The sequence below is a fragment of the Aedes aegypti genome, chromosome 2 (genome assembly GCF_002204515.2).
Source record: "Aedes aegypti strain LVP_AGWG chromosome 2, AaegL5.0 Primary Assembly, whole genome shotgun sequence".
NCBI lineage: Eukaryota > Metazoa > Arthropoda > Insecta > Diptera > Culicidae > Aedes > Aedes aegypti.
The window spans coordinates 266,329,480-266,353,040 of NC_035108.1; the positions used below are offsets into that span (position 1 = coordinate 266,329,480).

Below are 23,561 nucleotides of genomic sequence, written 5' to 3' on the forward strand. Positions count from 1 at the left end.
TTGGCAAACACGACCGCACAAGCGAAACGCGTGTGCAAAGAAGAGCAAGAAACCCATCGGCTGCTAAACTCTCAAACGGATTTTTTCTTCTGCTGCCTGTGCAACCGACTACGGAGTTTTGTAAAGTGATTTTTCAGTAGTTCAAGTGCGTAAAAGTTTGTAAATTTACCGGTAAAGTGCTGATTAAAGTGAATTGCATCCGTGGAAAGTGAAGTTTCTATTGAAGTTTACCTAAATCTTGGGGAAAATTGCGTAAAAAGTTTCGATCGGTGGTTGTTTTCGTTTTCTGTTTTTGCCGTTTCTCTGTTGGAAGCCGCCGTCCTTGAGAGTGAGAGGAGAGAGTGAAGCGATTTTTGTCCGGCTGACGGTTGATTATGTTTTGTTATGCCGGAAAGTCAGCATAAGATTCCTGAGCAGTAGTGATTGATTTTGCATGAAATTGTGAGTATTTATAGTTTTTTTTTTCGGATGGGCGTAGGTAAATAATTATAGTGTTATTCTCCGGGTAGGTAGATGGATAACTACACGGAAAGCAGTGGAGTTGATTCGTCTCCGGACTTGAATTCCAGTGTCGAATTGCCATCTCCGGATCGGTCGATTGTAATGCCTCGGAAGCTAACGTTTGGATTGTCTCCCGAGAATGATCCCCTGGGAAGTGATTACCGCCGAGCAGCATTGGCGGTCAGTCCCCGAAAGCAACCGTCGATCTCTCCTCCCTACAGGAAGGTTCGAGCCCTCCGGTTGTTTGATTCCCCAGCCACTCCAAAGACGATAATTCAGAAGTCGACAAGTAAATTCATGAAAGCCCTGGGCAACGTTCCTTCCAAAGAGTCTGATCTCGCAAAACCAATCGATACCAACGGAGTTGTTATCAACGAGAAACCTCGAGCCGTTCCTTTGCATCGGAATTACGAAAATCTGATCCCATCTGCCAATGTTAATCCATTTACTCCGCCGGGAATGTTTATGCGGACCAAAAAGCGAATGCGATCCGGAATGGATGGCAGTGAAACTGTGCTGAATTCAAGTTTCCCCACCGTTTTCCCTTGCAACAAAGTGAACCAGCAGCCATCTGTGCGGCAAAGTTTCGGCTATTTCCAAAAGTCCTGCAATGACAGCCTGAAGACTTCCTCCCTCTTGGAGGACGATTACGCGGAAGTTCGACAGGCTCCCAAGCGGCTAGCTTTACAAGACTCCAACATTTCACGGTACGAGAAAGAGTTCCTCGAACTGACCCTGCTTGGCGTGGGCGAGTTCGGATTGGTTTATCAGTGCATAAACCGATTGGATGGCTGTGTTTACGCAATTAAGAAGAGCATCAAACCCGTGGCGGGAAGTTCTTTCGAGAAGACGGCACTGAACGAAGTTTACGCCCATGCTGTCCTCGGCAAGCACGATAACGTAGTCCGATACTATTCTGCGTGGGCCGAAAACAATCACATGTTGATTCAGAACGAGTTCTGCAACGGTGGGAGTTTGCAGACTTTGCTGCAGGAGAGAAGCCTCAAGGAATCCGAACTCCGGATGCTGTTGCTTCACATTGCCGAGGGTTTGAAATACATTCACTCGAACGATCTCGTCCATATGGATCTGAAAGCTGGAAACATATTCCTCACCAAAGTGCCAATCCGTCCGGTCTGCTCCGGATCATCCCACCATCCGGACAATGCCGACGATGGTTTCGAAGACATCTTCGAAGATCTTGAAAACGAGTTCCTAATAACGTACAAAATCGGCGATCTCGGTCATGTCACGTCGGTGAATGATCCCCAAGTGGAGGAAGGCGACTGTCGATACCTGCCAAACGAAATCCTCCAGGAGGACTTTTCCAACTTGCCGAAGGCGGACATCTTCTCCTTGGGAATAACGTTGTATGAGGCGGGAGGTGGTGGTCCCCTGCCAAAGAATGGTCCCAAATGGCATCAGCTACGAGGTGGATCCTTCCCCGATCTCCCCAATATTAGCCGGGAGTTCAATGAGCTAATTAAGGTGATGATGCACCCGGATCCGGAAAAGCGACCATCTTCGACAACCATTTTCAATCACCCGTAAGTATATCCCCATTGGTTCAATGGCTTGAAGCTTGAATCTCACACACCTGTTCGTTGATTTTAGGGTGCTGTCGCCCATCGACTCCAAGAGCAAGGCGCAACTTTGTCTCGAACTCAGCATGGAACGGCAGAAGAACGAAGTTCTGATGCGGAAGCTGAAGGAGCAGAGCAAAATGCTTAAATCGTACGAGCAAGCGCAGACACCAAGTGAGTAACTTTTTATCAACGGTTTCTTGTTCGCACTTCGCACAATTCTGGGCCCAGAATAACTGGTGCAGATTAGACTTTAACTTCAGAGTTGTATAACATATGCTGGGAAGCTAGAGATAGGCGGGACAACATGGGTCACCTTTGATTTGAGCTTGAAAACAGATTTGGACGCATACGTCCTTAGGGCCAGTGTTGATAGACTCGCACTCAAATGTCAATCAATACGCTCTCCCGAGAGAGCAAACTCATTAGAGATTTGCTTCGCAAATCTCACGCTTGACATTTTGATGCAAAATCAACTCAATCAACTCAAACCGTAAACAATGATTCAGTCGCAAAACCCGGCCAAAACTCGTGAAACCCGAATATTGTTGTTTACGTTAGAAAGGATTACTATAATTTTACCAGACTAACATGAAATTATCGCAGTGTGTGAGTAAACTGTGGAAATACGAGACAATGAGTCAAAAAGGTGAGCCAACTCATCCGTGATTTTTTGACTGCTGAGTTGCGTGATTGACAACTCACGCATGAAAAATCTCAAGCGTGAGTTGTGAGAAATTGAGTTTTTCACAACACTGCTTAGGGCCCTTAGAAGATGCTTCAAATTGCCTCCATCGTAAAGAACATGGCATCATATGATATTGTATTTCATATAGGTAATCATGAAATATAAATATGTTCTGTTCTTATGAAAGTTTTATGAGATTTTGAATTTAAATTAATCTTTTCAAATATTGTTTTTATTGTAGGAGGACATGGTCCAATTCGGATCTAGTAACAGTTTTTGGCCATATCTTTTCAGCATGATGAACGGCATGAAAAGTTTTATGTTTTCTTGAAAGCCTGATTTAGCGCGAGCATTTTTCTCTCAGAGAGTTTTGTGATATCTCTTACCAGGACATGACTAGACATGTTTGTACAAAATTCTCCAAAAGGTTCGAATTGGACCAACCCTGTTCTAATTCGGACCACCCTATATTTAATCGTTTTATGCTATGGTAGTTATTGAATATAACTCCGATTTGTTTGGTATCAGAGCTTGTTGAACTTCTTCCATAAGCGCAAGCATAAAAAATTAACTCAATGTGTGAAAAAATTCAATTTAATTCGAATCAGGACTAGCTCAAGTAAAATTTGAATTTCATTATAAAAAACATGGGTGAAATCCGAACCTTGCTCAAAATTTAATATAGTAAACTTTCTCTAACTCGATTTTAAACTGACCATCGTGCATGGAAGATAAAAGATAAAGAACTTTTTTTTTTAAATTCTGGAGCTTTTTGTTATATTGCTAAAATTCATTGGAAAAGCCATTTTTGCTTAGAATACATATAGTTAAATTTCAACATATTGAATCATGTCATGAAAATATCGGGTTTAAAAGGTAAACTTGTTCGGGAAACTAAAAGAGACTGCATCGAGTCTCGGGACAACAAGTTGGAGTAGTATTGACATACATTTTAGGGTCAAAGTACGCTATATTAAAGTGATTTTAAAATTAAGCCAAACTTCAAATTTTTATATGCCAAACACATTATATCAGGTAAGGAAAAGTTGATTGTATTGTTCTCAGCACTCGTAATCGTTTTTTTTGTACCATATTGTCAAACAAATTTTCAAAGCTGTATTCAAAATAGACTGTGGTATTAATGGAGATGCTTTTCAAGTAGCTGATTTCTTTTTTGGGTAGTCTGTCGTATTTATTTTTTTTTTTTCGAAGACTATTTCTTGACTGCAACAGAAACAAAGGTACCATCCATCAATATTACAACTTCTGTGATTTTCTAGCAAGCCGAGAAGAAATTCACGGGGTGGAGCTTATGAAATAGAGTTACTGCTCTTTGAAAATATGGAGGTCCGTATTGAACCATATTAAAAGGTCCAAATTGGACCAACACACATTTTGAGATTTTCAAACTAGCTGAGCACGAACAGTGCATAGACATATCAAAACCATATTGTCAAATGAAAGCTTAGGCTTAGGGAATTCGATTATAAAATAACACAGAAAGATTGGAAAATTATTTTCAATTACAGAAGCTTGGAAATAATGCTAACCGATAGCACACTAGAGCCCTTCAAAACAACAAACTAATATAAAAATCAAACGAATTAACTGAATGGCGTCAAATTATTGTGTTAGATCCTAGCCAGACGGTGGGTAGAAAAACGGTACACATGATCTTTACAATAGCGCCAGTATTGAGAAATGCTTCATGGTCCGAATTAGAACAGGGTGGTCCGAATTGGACCAGCTTCCCCTATTAATTATTTTATTAGCTGTTCGTTCTTCAGCTACCGATTGGCATTTTGTGCACATTACTGTAAGATGGTCAACATGAATCACCTAAAGAAAGTACCACCATCTTCTTATATACAAATCGAATTGTATTTTTTCCTTACTGGAATCTTCACACCCTAACCTATAATAATAGATGAATGAAACAAACAAAATTGTGTGGACAAAATTTAGATTCCAGCTCCAGTCCACTTTTTGGATTGCATTTAGGTCTCATAACAACCATGCAAAATTTCTGCGCGATCGGTTATAGAGATGTACCGAATATTCGGCCGGCCGAATATCTCGATTATTTTGATTTTGCCGAATATTCGGTCTGCCGAATAATGAAATCCATTATTCGGCCAAATAGTGACCGAATAATTTAAAAATAAACTGAATTGAAATAAAACATTGAGTTTCACACGAAGTGTAATGATCGCATTTTCTTTTTCATGGATTCCGTGGTTGCATGTTTGATACCAAATATTCAAAAATATGAGGCTTGGCTATTTTGATGCCTTTAAAAAAATATAGCTCATAAACTATCAGGGTTTTCCATACATTCGCTATTGTTTGCGACACCTACTGATCACGTTCTTCCTTTATTATGCGTGTCAGTGGTCTGCGGTCTATTTGCTCCAATTTATATAAAGTGTTTTCAGAAATAGTCGACTTATTACCCTATTTGTTTAAATATGAAGTGGATCAAAAGTTCAATCGATACAACTCCCTAAAAATGCCTTGTGGGTTCAATATTTGCATGATGTACAGCGTATAAAGCATATTAGCGAGATCAAACTATTTTCGAGGCTTACTCAGGAACGCTTTCGTCGAGAATCAAACATTTTTAGCGTTTGCAACTGTGTGTCTGTTTTTTTTTTTTTATCTAGTTCATTTATTTGTGGCTCAATCGCGTTTAACGCTTTACGGAGCCGAAATTCATCTTTTGTATTTTTTACAATGTATTGACTTTTTGAGTGCCAAAATTAGTACGGGATGGAGCCAGGGTACTCGTGGCAACTCGAGGTTAGTGGTCACAATTGTTGAAGGAAGGACATGGTAAGGATTGGGTTTAGGGTTCTCTGCAGCTCATCCGGGAGGTATATCGTAACTTTCGTCTCATGGCGTTGGTACCAATTTCTTGTCGGTATTCGTCTGCCGGATGGCCAGGATCCTCAATCCAACACAAAGGGGACAACACAGAGAAAAAAAAAAACTGGGGAAGAAAATACAAGAGAATTAAACTTTTATACCACACAAGCGAAGGAAATCGTAAATTGCGACCATATACATGTAATCACGGGTTCCCAACACATCTCTAACTGAAACATAGGGTTGTCTACCTCGGGCCGCGAGGGTATCCAAAAGTTGCGCTCTGGAGGCGTCCATATCCGGGCACTGCCAAACTACGTGATCGATGTCATCATAACCGGAACCACACCTATTACAAATATTGCTCACCGCGAGGTTAATCCTGTGCAAATGTGCATCTAGCGAGTAATGGTTGGACATAAGTCTTGACATCACGCGAATGAAATCTCGACTTACCTCCAAACCTTTCCACCACGCTCGCAAGGAAACTCTAGGAATTATGGAATGTAACCACCGTCCCAGTTGGCCATTTAGCCAATCGCTTTGCCAACCGCGAAGAGAACTTTGACGTACTAAATGAAAAAATTCATCGTGTGAAATTCGTCTATCATAAATCTCACCTTCCTCAGCGCCCACCTTTGCGAGAGAGTCCGCCTTCTCATTGCCATAAATTAGGCAATGTGAGGGGACCCATACAAAGGTAATCTTATATGATCTTTCGACCAGTGCACACATCTGCTCTCTTATTTTTGTAAGAAAGTAAGATGCATGCTTAACAGGTTTCATCGATCGGAGTGCCTCAATAGAACTGAGACTATCCGAGAAGATGAAGAAGTGGTCTGCGGGCATGTTTGAGATCATCCCCAAAGCGAAGTTGATTGCTGCCAGCTCAGCAACATAAACCGTGCAAGGTTCCTGAAGTTTTCGGAAGGCGGAATAGTTTTCATTGAAGACACCGAAGCCAGTGGATCCATTTATACGGGACCCGTCAGTGAAATATCTCCTGTAGGAATCGACATTCTGGTACTTTGCGTTAAAAACACGTGGGATAGTTATACATCGAAGTTGATCTGGAATTCCATGAATAGCTTGTTTCATGGACAGATCATATTCAACAGAGGAACTGTCATTGGTGAAGCGTACACGTGGAGGGTTATAACATGGAAGGCTAATGTCAGATGACATGTAGTAGAGATAAACTCTCATGAATTTCGACTGAGTATTCAGTTTGAGCATTTCTTCGAAGTTTTCGATAACGAGTGTGTTGCTCACTCCACACTTAATAAGTATTCTTAGCGAGAGCTCCCAGAATCGGTTCTGTAGCGGTAAAACCCCTGCCAGAACCTCTAGGCTCGCATTATGTGTTGAGTGCATACACCCTAAGGCGATACGCAAACAACGATATTGAATTCGTTCCAATTTAATCAGGTGGCAGTTTGCTGCTGAGAGAAAACAGAAAGAGCCATACTCTAGAACAGATAGAATGGTTGTTTTATAGAGTTTTATGAGGTCTTCCGGGTGAGCACCCCACCATGTTCCGGTAATTGTTCGTAGAAAATTGATCCTTTGTTGGCATTTTTCCGTTAAATATCTAATATGGGTTCGCCAAGTGCCTTTTGAATCAAACCAGACCCCAAGGTATTTTGAAGTCAAAGACTGATCGATGTCTGTTCCCAATAGCTTAAGCTTTAGTTGGGCTGGATTCCGCTTCCTTGAAAATACGACCAGTTGAGTTTTTTGCGGAGCAAACTCGATCCCTAAATTTCTAGCCCATGTGGATAGATTATCAAGGGAATTTTGCAATGGTCTTTGCAAGATTTCCGCTCGTGGGCCCTTCATAGAGACCACAGCATCATCTGCAAGTTGTCTAAGCGTGCATGGTTCTTCCAAACAGTTGTCAATATCTTTAACATAAAAATTATAAAGCAAGGGACTTAGACATGAGCCTTGGGGCAGACCCATATAGCTAATTCTGGAAGTTGTCAGTTGACCGAGAGTGAAGCTCATGTGTTTTTCTGACAACAGATTGTACAAAAAATTATTCAATATTCCAGGTAGTCCACTATTGTGCAAGTTTTCTGACAATATTTCTATGGAAACTGAATCAAAAGCGCCCTTGATATCCAAGAAAACTGAAGCCAATTGCTCCTTGTCCGCAAAGGCTAGTTGAATATCTGATGAAAGCAACGCTAGACAATCGTTTGTTCCTTTACCCTTGCGAAAGCCAAATTGAGTACTGGAAAGCATATTGTTTGATTCGACCCAGTGGTCAAGTCGCAAAAGGATCATTTTTTCTAACAATTTCCTTAAACATGATAACATAGCAATCGGGCGGTATGAATTGTGATCGGACGCTGGTTTCCCAGGCTTTTGAATAGCTATTACTTTGACCTGTCTCCATTCAAGTGGAACAATGTTATGCTCTATGAATGAGTTGAACAGGTCAAGCAACCGTCTTTTAGCGATATCAGGGAGATTTTTAAGAAGATTAAACTTAATCATATCGCGTCCCGGAGAGGAATTGTTTGATGAAAGAAGAGCCATAGAAAAATCCAGCATAGTGAATGGTCTGTCCAACGCATCGTCACTCTGGGTTTCCCAGAATGGCGGTTGAGCTGGAACTGAGTCTGGACAGACCTTTTTTGCGAAGTTGAATATCCAACGATTGGAGTATTCGTCACTCTCATTTGAGGATGAGCGGTTTCGCATGTTGCGAGCCACTCTCCAAAGCGTCGTCATTGAAGTTTCTCGTGAGAGACCATCGATGAAACGTCGCCAATAGCTACGCTTCTTCGCTTTTACAAGATTCTTCAGTCTTTTTTCGAGCTTCGAGTACTCTAAATAAAGTTCTGAGGTACCATATCTGCGAAAAGCTTTAAAGGCATTAGATTTTTCTCGATGCAACAGAGTGCATTCATCATCCCAACCAGGTGTGGCTGGTCGTCTTTTGAAGGATGCACTTGGAACTCGTTGCTTTTGGGATTCTAATGCACTTTTATAAATCAATTCTGTTAGGAATCGATACTCATCCAACGGTGGGAGAGTGTTGAATGATTCGATACCAAAAGTTACCGCTGATGCAAATTTTTGCCAATCGATATTCCTAGTGAGGTCAAAAGGAACCTGAATTGACTGTTCTGACCTTTCACAATTATTTCTGATAGAGGTTATTATGGGCAAGTGATCACTACCATGGGGATCATCGATCACCTTCCACATGCAATCGAATGATAGTGAACTTGATCCCAAAGACAGGTCAAGACGGCTTTCTTTGCCGTCGGATGAAATACGTGTCACTTCACCTGTGTTCAAAATGTTCAAGTTGAAATCGTCGCATAAATCATAGAAAATAGCCGCTCTATAATCGTCATAAGATTCGCCCCATCCAGTACCATGGGAGTTCATATCACCCAGTATTAAAACCGGGAATGAGAGCATAGAGACTGCATTCCAGAGATGACGGCGGTTTATTGAAACTCTTGGAGGAATATAAACAGAAGCTACGCAAAGATCTGTACCCTTTACGTTTATTTGGCAAGCAACGATTTCTATGCCTGGATGAGTCGGGATGGGGATTCTGTAGAATGAATGGCACTTTTTGATCCCTAAAAGCACACCCCCGTAATTATCATCTCGATCCTGGCGTATAATGTTAAAATCGTAGAAGTTAAGATCATCTTCAGAAGAAAGCCATGTTTCACAGAGTGCAAATATATCACAATCGGAATTGTGAAGTAAAAACTTAAATGTGTCTAATTTAGGTTTTAGACTATGACAGTTCCACTGTAGCACAGTGATCATATCTTGTACCTCACTTGATGAATTAGCCATCGAAAGATATGATCGAAGCTAGGAGGGGCCATGAAATAGTCAATTCCTTGAGATACTCTTCTATTGCGGGGAGAAAAAGGTCGAGTATGCCTCTGAATGAGTCTGAAACTCCGAGAGCATTACATATGCGATCCACAAGGGCCGTAAAAGTTATCAGACCTCGCTTGGCCCTGGGGGTTTTTGAGGAAGAGCGAGGAGCTTCAGTAGCATTTCTTTTGCTTTCTTGTCTAGAGCTTCTTTTCGAAGTGTATTTTATCTGTGGAGGCGGGGGCGGCAGATCTTTGCTGCAGCACGGAACGGAAGCATCAAAGACCTGTTTCTTCGGGATTTTCAAATTTGCCCCACCACCTTTGGAATTAGGCAAACTTCTGAGGGAAGATTTTAATACCTTACGGCGCAATCCCGGAGAAGATGGAGACTTTCTTTTACCGGGTGCGTGTACCTCCGAAGAATCTCCCCCATCGGTTTCGTCGTCGTTCGCTTCATCGGAAGACAACTCTTGAAAAGAGTTACCAACTGGGATGGCTGATGAAGACTCTTTTGCAGGCGGATTTAGAGCTTTCACCATCTCCGCATACGTCTTCTTGGAGCGCTTCACAATTGAGCGACTCTCATTTCGAATGCGTATGCCGGGCATTTCTGCAAGTCATGCAGATCCTTGCTACAGTAGCTGCATTTTTCAGCTTCCTGTGTGCAGGCATCTTCTAAATGAGCTTGGTTGCATTTGCCACAACGGGGCTTGTTGTCGCAAAAGCTAGCACTGTGGCCAAGCTGCTTGCAGTTGGTACAATTGAATACCTTCGGCACGTAAAGACGCACTGGGTAAAAAACACTATCAATGCAAACAAATTTCGGGAGGACGGAACCAGGAAAAGTCACTCGAAACGAGGCGGACGGCGAAAAAACTTTCTTATTTCCTTCCATGGAAACTGATTGCAACTGTTTGCAATCCAGTATAGCCACATCAGGAATTGACCGGTTCTCAAAAACGCCTTTGCCAGTCTTTATGTCTTCACATGTCAGACTCGCGTCGATGATTTTCCCTTCCACCTCGACTTCTCGTGCAGGAATGTAGATAAAGTATTCCACAGTAAAAGCCTCATGCTGAGCAATTTCGTTCGCTGCTTTGTAACTAGGTGCAGTTACACGCAGCTTGGATTGCTTCACTTGGTGAATAACGGTCCCAGGATATTTACGCGTCAGCTCTCTGGAAATCGAGAGCACATTCAAAATCTTATTTTTGCGCCGGAAATAGACAACCCAAGGCCCAGCCGAAGACGGTTGATAAAACCGCGTTCGAGCAACGAGATCTTTAGGAGGCGTATCGCCTCCATCCGATTCGTCCATGCGGGAAAAATCCAACCGCAACCGAATCAACAAAAATTAAAAAAAAATGCGGAGAAAAAAAAATGAGCAGAAAAACTAATCAATTAGTGAGCTATTTTGTACACACCTCCCCTATAAGGGCAAAAAAAAAATAAAAATAATTAAAAAAAAAAAAAAAAAACTTTCGAAGAGAAAAAAAAAGTCAGTGGACTATTTTGTACACACTTCCCCTAACAGAGCCAGCAAAATAGCTCCGGGAGAGAGACAGAGGCGAAGCGAAAAACAACTTTGAACTCAACACTGTTTGTTCTGGGAGATGCGAAAGCAGTTCAATAGAGTATGGATAGGTATAGAAATTTGCTACTTATCCGTTCCCGTTCGATGACCGCAAAGCAGCTAGCCTTCCACGTCGTAGGTAGGCAAAAAATCGTATCGCCGTCTTCGCTGTTGATTTGCACGGGGGGAACCAATCACCGGGGGATGAAGGTGACAATGTTTTATTGTGGCACGATACCAGTTGACCCTTGTCAATCTGGTTCGCTTCCTTCACGATGCGCGGTTTAAAGCACTACGGTACAATACTGCACTGGTAAAAACCACACGGGCGGTGGAAGAAAAAACCAAAACACTACCGACTGCCAAAAACTGAACTGGCTTGTTCAAGCGCACAGCAAGGAATGACTGTGTGTCTGTTTAAAACAGCATAAAGTAGTATAAAACCTTGTATTAAACACATTTCCCTCATTTTTTCGTCATTATAGGTTGTTTGTCCCGAAACGATTATTTGTTTACTAACATTGAACTGTCTTGGGGAACCACTTCTCAGTGGGAACCGGAGATGGTGGCTCGTTTTTTCCCATGGGGTAGTATTGTGGTGCCAGAAGCCTGATAGAACCATAGTAAAAGTTGGCGTTCATGCCTCTATGGTCCCTTGAATCACATTTGCACTGGATTAATGTTCTGCCTACTCGATGGTCGGTCCTCTGTCCGGTTTCACTGTCCGGTCATAGAGGACTTGCAATGGTTTTACAAAAGGATCATTTTCTTTGAAATTCTACATTTTCTTATAAGTTTTGCATTGTGATTGATGCAAAACTTACTGAAGTCGACGTACGGAGACAATTCAGCTTAAATTATAAGAATCATTTGTGGCTACACTTCTGTGAAATTTTCTCGCTTCACATTTTTCCAATAGATCGAATCAGGGTGAAACTTTTGACAGCTACTGTCATAGTTTGTATACACTGCAAAAATGCATTTTAATATAATCCTGGAATACCAAAATATCAATATCATTATTCGTTTTTAAAAAATCAAACTGCCGGGCATAGAGGCTGTCCGGCAATAAAGGATTCCCCCCTAAGTCCTTGGGAAGTCAATGGATAATTTGCTGTAGAACTTGGGACTTTCTTGAAAGATGTCCGAAATGATCTTCGGAGAGATTCCTGATGGAATCTCCGAAGTAATTTCTTTGCCATGATAAAGAACCAACCAATATGATGATCTTTTAAAATAAAACCATGGTTTGTATCAAGCAAACCAGCCGTGGTAGATGCAGGAGTGTAGTTTTAATGAAAAAGTGTCGTTTTTCGTAGAAAAATCGAGATTGAATTCTTGAAGGTATCTAAACGGTTATTTTAAGAATTACCATGACCCCACAGTTATGGATCAAATAGTGTGGAGTCTAACCTATAAAACTCAATAAAACAACATGGAAAACGTAAAATGGTAATTTAAAAGCACGAATCGAATCGTTTCAAATTGGAACTTCGGATAGTAAACTATTTTGAGTATAATATTTACGTAGGATTGCATAAAAATTGAAAATTGTATCGGTTTCTAAAAACCATATTATGGATCAACGTTTATATTATGGATCAAATTGTGACATATTACGGATCAGTGCGCAAAATCAAGAGATTTTCAACTCAATGCATATGTATTGCATGTTTTGACGAAAGTTAACAATGCATCATATATTACTGCAAAAAATAGCAGTGTTCGAGCTGGAAACAAGAGTAAAATGCCTTTTGTTTGTGATGCTGCATTGTAATAACTGAGACATGAACTGTTTTCGCTCCACACCAAGTTATTCACCCATTTTTGTCGGCTAAAAAATGAAATTTACAATGTTTTATTAGTTTTATCCTTAGTGCTATTGTATGAAAATGTCGAATCCAATGCTTAAAATGGCAGAAATCTAGATTCTTTGGAAGTGATTCATAACCGTGGTAAACAATCATTTCCTGATCCATATTATGGATCACTAGTTAGAAGTGCTAATATTCGATATTTAGAATCAACAATCGAGAAAAATGTTTTCCAAAGATGAATTCATACTCAATCGGAACGAATGAGTATGTTTTATGCTATAACATTTGAATTTTACCACCTGTACACAGCTGTGGGAGCTTATGAATGCTGACGGCACTTCTTACAGAAAACGAACATATAATGATAGCTGTGTGGTACCAACTAAGCATTTGTCAAATACACCGCTATTTAGCGGTTGAACGTTGTGCCACAGATAACAGATGTTTATGCTAGAACAAAAATCTTCTGAAAACTTGTGTAAATATTCAAACTAAAACACGTTGCAAACACTAGCGCCGCCACACAACGTATTGCTGCAATCAGTGGTGAATATAAGTATCTTGAAATGTTTCATATTCACCACAGACATTACCATGGGAACTTAGCGATAACAGCGCCACCACGATATTGCTACTTGTGTTGCCACTTAAAATCATCATTAATTGTCTTACACAGTTTTACGATCGGACATAAACATCTGTTATCTGTGCTTGTAGTGAAGGACCATACATAGTTTGTATGAAAATTTCATAAAAGTATTACTGAACATTTATGCCTCAAGAAGAAAAGTCTTCGGTAGAAGTTTCAAAATAAACGTCGACATTCATAATGTCGAACAATTCAAAAAATATTTTAAGTAATGTCAAAAAGTTTCTATGTTTATTAGAATTGTATAAAACAGGCATAATGCCGACACTTGTAGTGACGAACCATACAAAGTTTGATTGAATATCAGAGGCGTCGCGTGGCCTCATAGTCATCCTGTGCACTTCTAAATCAGTATCATTTATTTTTTGTCATTATTAGGTATACCTTGGATTGAAACTATCTATCTATATAAATAAAAATGAAGTGGTATTTGTATGTCACGAAATGGCTTGAGAACGGGTCAACGGATTAACGCAAGTTTTACACTGTTGCACTCCGCAAGGGATGCGACGTGTTCGTTCGGGAAAGTCTCTGGTATAATCGGGAAAATGGGAGAAGACAAAGGTATAATTTTGTATGGGGGATTTCTTGACGTAATCCAACAGCCTACTTGATGGCAAGACGAAGTTTGCCGGGACCACTAGTTTTTATTAAAAATGTGTGTTCAAATATAATTTTCTTCTATTTTTTCAGTTGTTTGAAAACGTTCAAGATAACGTATGCTATTTGGGTTGTTGAGTTATAAACTTTATACAAAGCTTATTTATACATCCAAAATCATATAAGATTTTCGTAGTAGCATCAACGTATACTTTAAGAGGTACTGAAGTTATCAGGATCACAATCAGGTTTTTAAGTTCAAATGAAAGGTGGCTCATATACCCCGTAAGACCATATTGCCCCTCTTTACCCTACTTAGTGCACGCATCATGAAATATGCTGGCTTTTAAAACATACTACAAGCGTGAATATGCTGGGGTTGACGAAGGACGCCACCGCTCTTGAGTTAGTTTTCTTGTTGTCATCTGATTGGCCACCGTAAGTACCACCGTGCTAATGCTGCATGTTATCAGCGCGGGTTTTAACCAGTAAACAACAAAAAGCAACAGCGTGAGTACTGAGTGCAAAGCCAACTAGCAAAAACTTCCTACCGCCAGCCGCCGGAAAAATCACGCTTGCACTTCACACCACAAGCGTGAGAGCAAGCAAAATGGATCTCTCTCGTGGACTGATTTCTCTCTTGTCTCGCCATCCGCACGCTCGAACTGATCAAATTTGTTGATGTAGCAAAACTGTGCACCGGCCAGAGTTGGCGCTTTGGCTACCAACACACTGGCATTTGTAGTTCAAAAAGCTGTCTACCACATATGCAGGATTGCGTGTACGATACAAGGCAGCGCGTTTCCCGATGAGAGTGCACGCGTTGGTTTCCATCGTCACAGCAGCAAAGTGTAGCATGGAACAAAATGTTGCGAAGCATACATCGCGCGAAGCGCGTTAGAAAAATTAGGTCTCAGATCGCATGAACCAGCTATTGCATTTCATTTGCTTAGCCAAAATTTAATAATTGATAGGTGAAAATTGTGTTGCAACCTATCAGCAATAGAAAAAACATGAAATGGGATAAATTTTGTTGGAAGAATTATTATAAAAGCAGTACATATTGTAGGTGGTTTGGATGAACGAATTGCCACCTGTGCAGTGCACATGTTGCACATGCGGACGCGACGCCTCTGTTGAATATTACAAAAAAGTAACGTTTACATGAAAAAATGTGTTATCATAAGCATGAAACGAGCTCACCAGTTGGTAATCCATCCTCGACTGAACACGAATATCTTTTCGCACTCACACAGCGCGAACAGCAAAACTTCTCGGCGCTTCGAAAACGAACCGTCTTGCTTGGGCTTTCCAAACGCGTACCGAAAACCAAACTCCTGGCGTCCCGAAAACGAAGCGCCTTGTTTGGGCTTTCCAAAACACTGCCCAGCAAAACCCACGAACCGAAAACCGAACTCCCGGCGTCCCGAAAACGAAGCGTCTTGCTTGGGCTTTACAAAACACTGCCCAGCAAAACCCGCGAACTGAAAACCAAACTCCCGGCGTCCCGAAAACGAAGCGTCTTGTTTGGGCTTTCCAAAACACTGTCCAGCAAAACCCGCGAACCGAAAACCAAACTCCCGGCGTCCCGAAAACGAAGCGTCTTGTTTGGGCTTTACAAAACACTCAATGCTATAAATTACTATAAATTACTCAACGAACAAATACAAACTGAATATATATATTTATATATATATTCCACTTTCGGGGCCGTGAGAACCGGAAAAAGCGTAAATTTTAGAATGGAAATTTGGTGACCACCCTGCTAATGTTCAAATCTTCTGCCTCCATCCCAGGTACACGCAAATGTCGAAGTTCGGCTACCCGCGAATTGACGGTATCTGATCGCAAGTTGCGTTCCTATTCACGCAAGAAACGGTCCACGAACCTCATCACAACGCGCCGAGGCATCCGAGACAACAGCAAGGGAAAGGATTACTAAGCATGGGGAAGCGGATATCATCGATCGATCCGTACACTGAAAGGCAGCCGAACGAACAAATCATCGTGCAGAGGATAGCAGCAGAATGAGAGAACAGCATTACGATATCGAATATCACACAGAAGCAGAACCGGAAGCGGACATCGAATTTGTTTTATATATTTTTTTTATTTTGGTTGTATTTTTTTAATTTGGAATCGTCTTATCATTCAAAATTTAATTTTCATTTCGGATTATTTTTTCGAACTTCTTTCTAAATTATTTTTAGTATTTTGTTTTATAATTGTCTTGAACTGGTTAAAAAAAAGGATTATGTATTTAGGTTTGTCAGGATTAAAAAGTGTTATAAAGTTACATTGTTTTGGGCAAAAGTTGAACTAAATTAAACGTAAATTTTAAGTTTCACAAAATTGTTAAAGATAATCTAAAAATAACGCAAAGAATTTCAAAACAATTAAACAAAAACTAAGCTGTGAGACTTGTTAATGCGAAGCGTGCCTTTCGAGATGTGAACCATCGAGATACGACAGAATGTGAAAAAAAAGAATCAGTCAATATTGATGTACCTACATTTCAATCAAATGAATATCTGGAGAAGACATGAATCCACTCTGGGATAGTAATATAGGAATTGCGGTGTGAACTGCAAAACAAATCAATGTTGAACAAAACTAAACAAAACGACGAAAATTTGTGATTTATAAATATAAGGACCATCATAACGTAGGAAACGTAAAGTCATCGAATGTATCTTTATTCTAAAAGTTAGTATTCTGATTTGTTTTGCTCAGAAATCCCTCTTAGTAGGTTGACTAGGATATGAGCAGGTTTCAATGTAGTTTGTAAATAGTGCGTTAAGTTTCTTCCAATGTTTGCCGTCACTGCAAGTCTTAGGTTTTAACGACGGATCGCTATCGATTTCGTCAGTTCTCCCTCCATTTGCTCCATTGCCATAGAATTGATCTTTATTGTCTAATCGGGTAGTGGTTGAGTTGTTTCAACCATTTGTGTTAGTCGTTACTTGTCTAAAGTAGCCGATAAGAGAAATATTCCAAAAAGGTATATTTTTGATAAGTGATTTTCCTATAGATATCTAATGAAAATGTAAAACCAAGAGAAAAAAGAATTTAAATAAAGAGATATGCCAAACCGAAATACGCAATCTTTTTAGCAAAGCTTTTCCGCAAATGCGTCCAAAGGAACGAGAAACTTATCCTCATCTGCGTCGGGCGTGTACTCTGGAAATAATGCTCTGCAATAGAAATCCAAGGCTTTCGTGTTAACCTTCTCTCCGAGGTCCGCCAACTGTTCGTTGAATGATTGCAAATCGATCGGGTCAAAGACTCCTTTCGTGACCATTGTCAACGCAGCTCGAATTTCTTCGCAATCAGGGTTTGCTAGTGTTCTGTGGTTCAGAAAAAGCTTCACGACTTCCTCGAATGTAAGGAACAACGTTCCCATCTGGTCGATTTCTTTGATCAGGTTGTCTTCCTAGAAGTGAGAAAACGAAGGAAGATTTAAGTCAGGTTTGTACAAAATAGCGTTATTTAACAGGAAAAGAGTAGTGTTTGGTCTGTTTGTCTGTAGAATTGGGATCACACTCGTTCGGCGTGCAATGCATGCAGAGATCGAATAGTTGGGTTTATTCTACAAGTGGTGTGAGGTGAGAATTGTCGGTCTTGTTTAGCAAGGTGGCCATTCTCGACACGAGTGAAGTGACTCTCCGTGTAAACCAAATAGAGAGTAACTCCACTCGAGTCGAGAATTATCACCGCGCCATACGACACCGACAATTCTCACCTCACGTCACTCGTAGAATAAACCCAAGTATCGCGAATCTGGTAACTACCAGACCCTGACTTATAAACCTACAAACATCCATTAGTCGATATTGAATGGACCATCGACATAAAAATATCGAAACATGAAACAGATAGGGCACTTCCATGATTCACTTTGGCATGGGGGTTTTTTCTCGACCAAATCGTCTGATACTATGCAATAAGGAGCACTTAGACATGACGCATATTGTGGCCAAATATGAGCTTAGTAGCTTTCAAAAAACCCCACTGCCGAAGTGAATCAAAAGTGCCAAGAATAGGATCCGGCTCCCTATTCTTTGTAAAACTTTTTGAAGAGACCATCATAGAAATTCGACACATGAAGGTTCTACTGTATGCTCATTCAAGGCAGCTAACCAGCCAGTGAAAATGAAGCATCTATGGTAGATTATCTAAACATGGTTTTCCGGTGAAATTAATTAGGCTGATTCGTTGAAGAAGGAGACATCAAGGATACTGCCGTCTTACGCATATATGTAATTTGTCCCGCGATCCATAAGGTTTACATAGAACATGGGACAAGTAGGCATAGAAGGGCAGGATAAGTATCAATAATTTTACAAAAACAAAGTATTCGTCCACCTCTATGCGTTGCGGTAGTGTTTGATGGGATTTTGTTTAACTTGGAAAACTTGTTGCATGTGCCATTGACGTTTCCCTTGAGGTAAATAAGGTAGTATCGCGGTTGCGAGTAGGGTATTGACTTGCAATTTAGAGCAACTTACCTCAAATTGTGTCATGTGAAATCCAATGCTTCTCATATAATTTGGTACATCTCTAACGTCCATTGCATCGCGTATCTGAAAAAGAATATTTAGTTTAATTCAGCTAGTTTTTGAAACTGTGATATTGAAATCGTGTTCAAGTTGATGCCATTCTGTCATATCTTTATTCTTACATCGACCGAAATAAATCTAACATAGTACAATTGGATTGAGGAAGGCATATAACGTAGCATATAACGCATTGCTAACACAGCGTAACAAAAATGACATCTTTTCGTGTCTCAAGAACCAAATTATGTGTCTCTAGTAGATTTGGGGTTGCTGAATCTGATGTCGGTCTCAGAAATGCTCCAGCATGTCACAATTTTTAGTTACAGGTCGATAAAGTTGTATAAAACACTGGTTTTATTGATGTTTACATAAAATTTAAAGTATGATTTATCAAACTTTTTTGAAATTTTATCCACCAAGCATGCATAATAGGGCTTGAACTTCCATTTCAAAAATAATTTGGTTGAAATTGACCGATAAAATTTAGATTCAATCGTTTTTTTTTCAACATGCTTGCAGTCTCCATACAAAATTCTTCGTTTCTCTTATATGGCAAAATACAATACTTTTCTAAACCTTTAAAAAATAACTTTTGAGCACCGACAATATTATTATTATTTTTTTTTGTATGGTATTCAGTTGGAGCTGCCTGACAGCTTAACTTGTCAAGGCTGAACCCTCGGTCTGGCTTTTGCCAAGTTTCCCCTCTACCAGGATCAATACTCAGACGGACTAGGCAATGGCGCCCACATGAACACTGTTATTAGTATTGTGACGTGGTAGTTTTTGAAAAGTGCCCATATTCCCTTGCTTCTGAGAAAAGGAAGCATTGTGAAAATCAGCAGCTCCATCAGAATTTGTTTGAAATAGTTGTGTAGTAGTGTCATTACTAATACTGTCTAGTCGAAATGGTTTTGAATAATTTGTCATTCAAGTGCTATTCTGATTACTCCTGTCTTTTACGTAAGATTAGAGTCTTAAATGTCAATTGTCGTCAAGTTTTAACAAAATTAGGCTGTTTAGTAGTAGTTCTAGTTAATTTTATTTTTTGTTGTTAAAAGTGTTTATTGGTCATTACGTTCATATATCCTTAAAGAAAAAAGTCGCTTTCCTTGTCTGTTCAACAATTTTTCGAAACTAGCAAGTGTACCCTAATGATCGATCTCAGCGTCTTACTTTCCATAGTCATTTTATAGTAAATATTAAAGAGTAAAGTTACCTTAGGCTTCTATTAAAGTCTCCTACATGATTCACTTTTCGGTGGCAAATGCAATGCTTCACAACGCCTACTTTCTACTTGTAAATTTTGCGAAAATGAAGCTGGAATTAGATTATTTATACCGCTGTTACAAAAGAGGTATTTCTTATTATGGCAATGTAAAAACCATATTAAAATAAGATTGTCGCCACTTATTTCTACTCAGTGAATCTACTAGTCATTTTCCTAAGAGTTCCTATGTATTTCCTACGTCGTATATGATAACGATGTATCTAACTAGCTAATAGTAAGAGTGGCTACGGATCATTCTGGTTAGCAAAAGGCAAACTGAACGTCACCAATAGTATCAATGTCCACTTCGAATAGATTAATTATTTGAAATGGGCATCAATTCTATCAATGACGCAGAATGTCCGTTGGATCACATCCGAGATATTATTGCGTCTATGCCATATGAATTATGACGCGGCTTTAAGCAAAAAGTTCCAAAATGTGGTACCACCACTACAGGTTACGCCTTTGGTTTCCATCATATGGGCTAATGGATTATGCCCTCCCATCGCGGCAAGGTCGCATAACCAAGGGGAGGGAACTTTTGAGCACCGACAATATTATGAACTCTTATGATAAGGGTTGTTTAACACATTTCTGTGGCAAATTAAGCATCAAGCAAACTTGCATGCAAGTTGGCTGATATGGCCAAATTTTGCATTTTCAACCGGGAATATCTCAAAAACTAGACGTGCATATTTCTGAAAACGGCAATGGATTCAGCAATCCCTAATTAAGTAAATAGTGGTATTTTGATGCTTGAGACAAAAGCGTGTTCCGAAGAGTAATCAGCAAGACCAAGCTGAGCCTCGTGGGTTAAAATCCCACCGGTCGTGGATCTTTTCGGAATGGAAATTTGCTCGATTTCCAATACCGTGGACGTACCATATTTGACGCGGTTAAGAAAATTCTAAATTCAAACATTTGTCAAATCGTCAAAACCTGTCCGATTTTGTTGAAATTTGAACCTATGCTAGCTCAACTATTATAGAATTAGGGAAAAATCAGTAAAAAAATATTAAACGTTTTTTTCTTTATGTTTGATTGACTTTTTGTGGAACACATTAGGTTCCTTAATTGACGCATCAATTCTTCAATGTGCCTAATTTGACGCACTATGTTCCTTATTTGACGCACTAAAAAATAATTGCTAAATTTTAAAATATACAAGAACTGCAGTATTCAATAGTTCAATTAATTGAAAAAAACGCTTTAGAGTGGACATAAAAGTTAGAACCTTTGGAAAAAGTTTTGAATGACGTCATCTGGTAGTACTCTCGCATATGCGTTTAGTTAAAGTGTAGAAAATAAAACCGGCGATTGAGTTCAATCCATAGTCAAGCATTATTGTTTAGTTTAATGTATTTTCGCCGTGATATCAAACAAGGGAAAGGTTTGAAAACTACGTTGTGCTGAAACGGAAAAGGTAGTTGCTAAAATAAGGATAAATTGGTCAAAAACTAGAACGAAGCCGGTTCCAAAAATGGTCGTCGAATCTTTATTACTTATAACACGTGAACTACGCATACTTGTCTCATGTTCTATGTAACCCTAATGGACCGCGGGACAAATATGCGTAGAACCAACGGCAGTATGGGCCTCGGAATAGATCGCGAACCATATATGGGTCATACATTAAGTACGTCATGTTATTAGGGGGAAGGAGGTGTTCTGCAAGATGTGACGAATCATACAAGTTTTTTGAAGGTTCCATATAAAAAGTGGTACGTAGGGCGGATGGGCGGGGTTGTTGTAGAAAGTGGTATGTTTTTGTGACACGTATCTCATGGACACCCCCTATTATAAATTATACGAAACAAACCATTGAACCTACACCTCACCTCCTGACGAATTTATTGAAGCTTCCTTAAAACATTAGGGGACGTCCATAAACCGCGAGGAATTGCACAATTTTCAACCTCTCTTAACCTCGGCCAATTTTTTTTCAATGAAAAGTGCGAATATTTTGTACGAATCGTTGCGTTTCTCTGAACCCCCTCATCTCCCTAAAAACGTTACGTAATATATGGATGACTTTTTACATGCGATTACATAAATCATTGGGTTGTTTCGCGGACGGATTTTTTGAAGGCAAGCACGATATTTTTTTTTTTTCCTGTTTTCGATCCAACAAAACATGCTAAACGAAATAGCAAATAATAAGGAACATTGAGTTCCTAACTTGACGCACAAGATTTTCATACAAAAATATGTCTGTAAGCTTAAAAATAGAAAAAATTCGACGTCAATTCACGAATAAAATAATATTACTGACTGTTGTTGATTATATTGCTGTAAAACAGCATAATATTTTCACGAAAATTGTTTAACAATATTTAGCACATTCACTAAGGAATGAAAAAATTGACGCACTTGTCGGATACATTTTCAATTTTTTTTTATTTTTTGCCAATTATTAATCAAAGATAAACTTTTTTCGATTGGAATCCTTCAATAACATGTAAATGAAGATTAAGTAATAAATTTTCGAGTGCTAGTCTGAATGAGAATTAATTTATGATACAATTAATGAGAAAATGCGTCAAGTTTGGACCCGCGTCAAATATGGTACGTTCACGGTAGCATACGGTAGATATATTCGCACCTGCCACACGATATACATATGCAAAAATGGTCATTTGGCAAAGAAAGCTCACAGTTAATAACTATGGGAGTTCTTATAAGAACACTAAGCTGAGAAGCAGGCTCCGTCCCAGTTGGGACGTTACACCAGAAAGAAGAAGACATAGCTATTCAGCAAGATAAAAGCTTAAGGTGATTATAAAACGAAGCCAAACTTTGAATTTTCAAGTGCACAAGACTGGAGAATCTGACAACAATTCGCGTTGAAAATCAATCAAATTACTTGCTTGCTGGTGATGACCAATGGGATAAATTTTCAACGCGGAACGCTGTTTGGTTCTCAAGTCTTGTGCTCTTGAAAATTTGAGGTGTGGCTTCGTTCTTAAACCATCTTAAAACTGACTCGTTCAAATCATGACGAGCCCAATTTTGGGTTATTGGGCGCAACTAGCGTTTCACCACAGACAACAAGATGTCACACTCTCACCGATATCCATCGACCAACTTTTTAACGACCGATTCAAATATATGGTAGGTGGCCAATCCACACTACCGCCACCTGTTGCCCATCGGCCAAACACAGTGATTTTGGGATTGGGCGTACCTGTCCTCGTGACTATGATTTCAATCGTGATTTGTTCTAAGAGTTACGTCTATTTGTCTGCGTTTAGGTCTTGAATGTTATATTCGGGTCATGAACCACGATCCACGTAGGTCAAAAACTATATAATGGAAGGAAGTAGGCGCTAGTTGAGAGAACAACTGTGGAACAACCCTAGTTGGGCTGTGTTCAACTGTACATGGTTGTGAAAATCATTGAATGCTCATTTGAAGGACCCACAATACCTACCGATATGTCCGTATCCTCTTCATTGTGCTTTGGCGAAATTTGGTTGTAGAAGAATAAACTCAGCATCTCTTTCACGTAGCAACCACTTTTTCCTCCAGGGAGAAGCGAACAGTAAGGATCCAACCCGGATCCACAATATTTTTGATTTTCGATTAGCGGTCTA

At 39.8% G+C, this 23,561-nt stretch overlaps 2 protein-coding genes across 4 annotated transcripts in view; one reads left to right on the forward strand and one right to left on the reverse strand.

Moving 5' to 3' along the window:
• LOC5574737 (wee1-like protein kinase) lies at window positions 1-16,815 on the forward strand. 2 transcript variants are annotated; one of them, XM_021845016.1, is made up of 4 exons: window positions 1-441; window positions 514-2,048; window positions 2,116-2,258; window positions 15,933-16,543. In XM_021845016.1, the coding sequence occupies exons 2-4, from the start codon at window positions 514-516 to the stop codon at window positions 16,076-16,078; spliced, it is 1,824 nt and encodes a 607-aa protein (XP_021700708.1). In that variant the 5' UTR covers window positions 1-441; the 3' UTR covers window positions 16,079-16,543. The 2 variants fall into 2 exon arrangements, with proteins under 2 accessions (XP_021700708.1, XP_021700707.1); XM_021845015.1 differs by having other exon boundaries at window positions 2-441; window positions 510-2,048; window positions 15,933-16,815.
• The window catches only part of LOC5574733 (cilia- and flagella-associated protein 251), a 26,459-nt gene continuing 19,258 nt past the window's right edge, over window positions 16,361-23,561 (reverse strand). For both annotated transcript variants that reach the window (XM_021845014.1, XM_021845013.1), the window contains exons 11-13: window positions 23,399-23,558; window positions 18,645-18,719; window positions 16,361-17,569 (exon numbers count right to left, since the gene is read on the reverse strand). In XM_021845014.1, coding sequence (XP_021700706.1) covers window positions 17,246-17,569; window positions 18,645-18,719; window positions 23,399-23,558 — 559 coding nt within the window. In that variant the 3' untranslated portion in view covers window positions 16,361-17,245. The remainder of the gene's footprint in view (window positions 17,570-18,644; window positions 18,720-23,398; window positions 23,559-23,561) is intronic.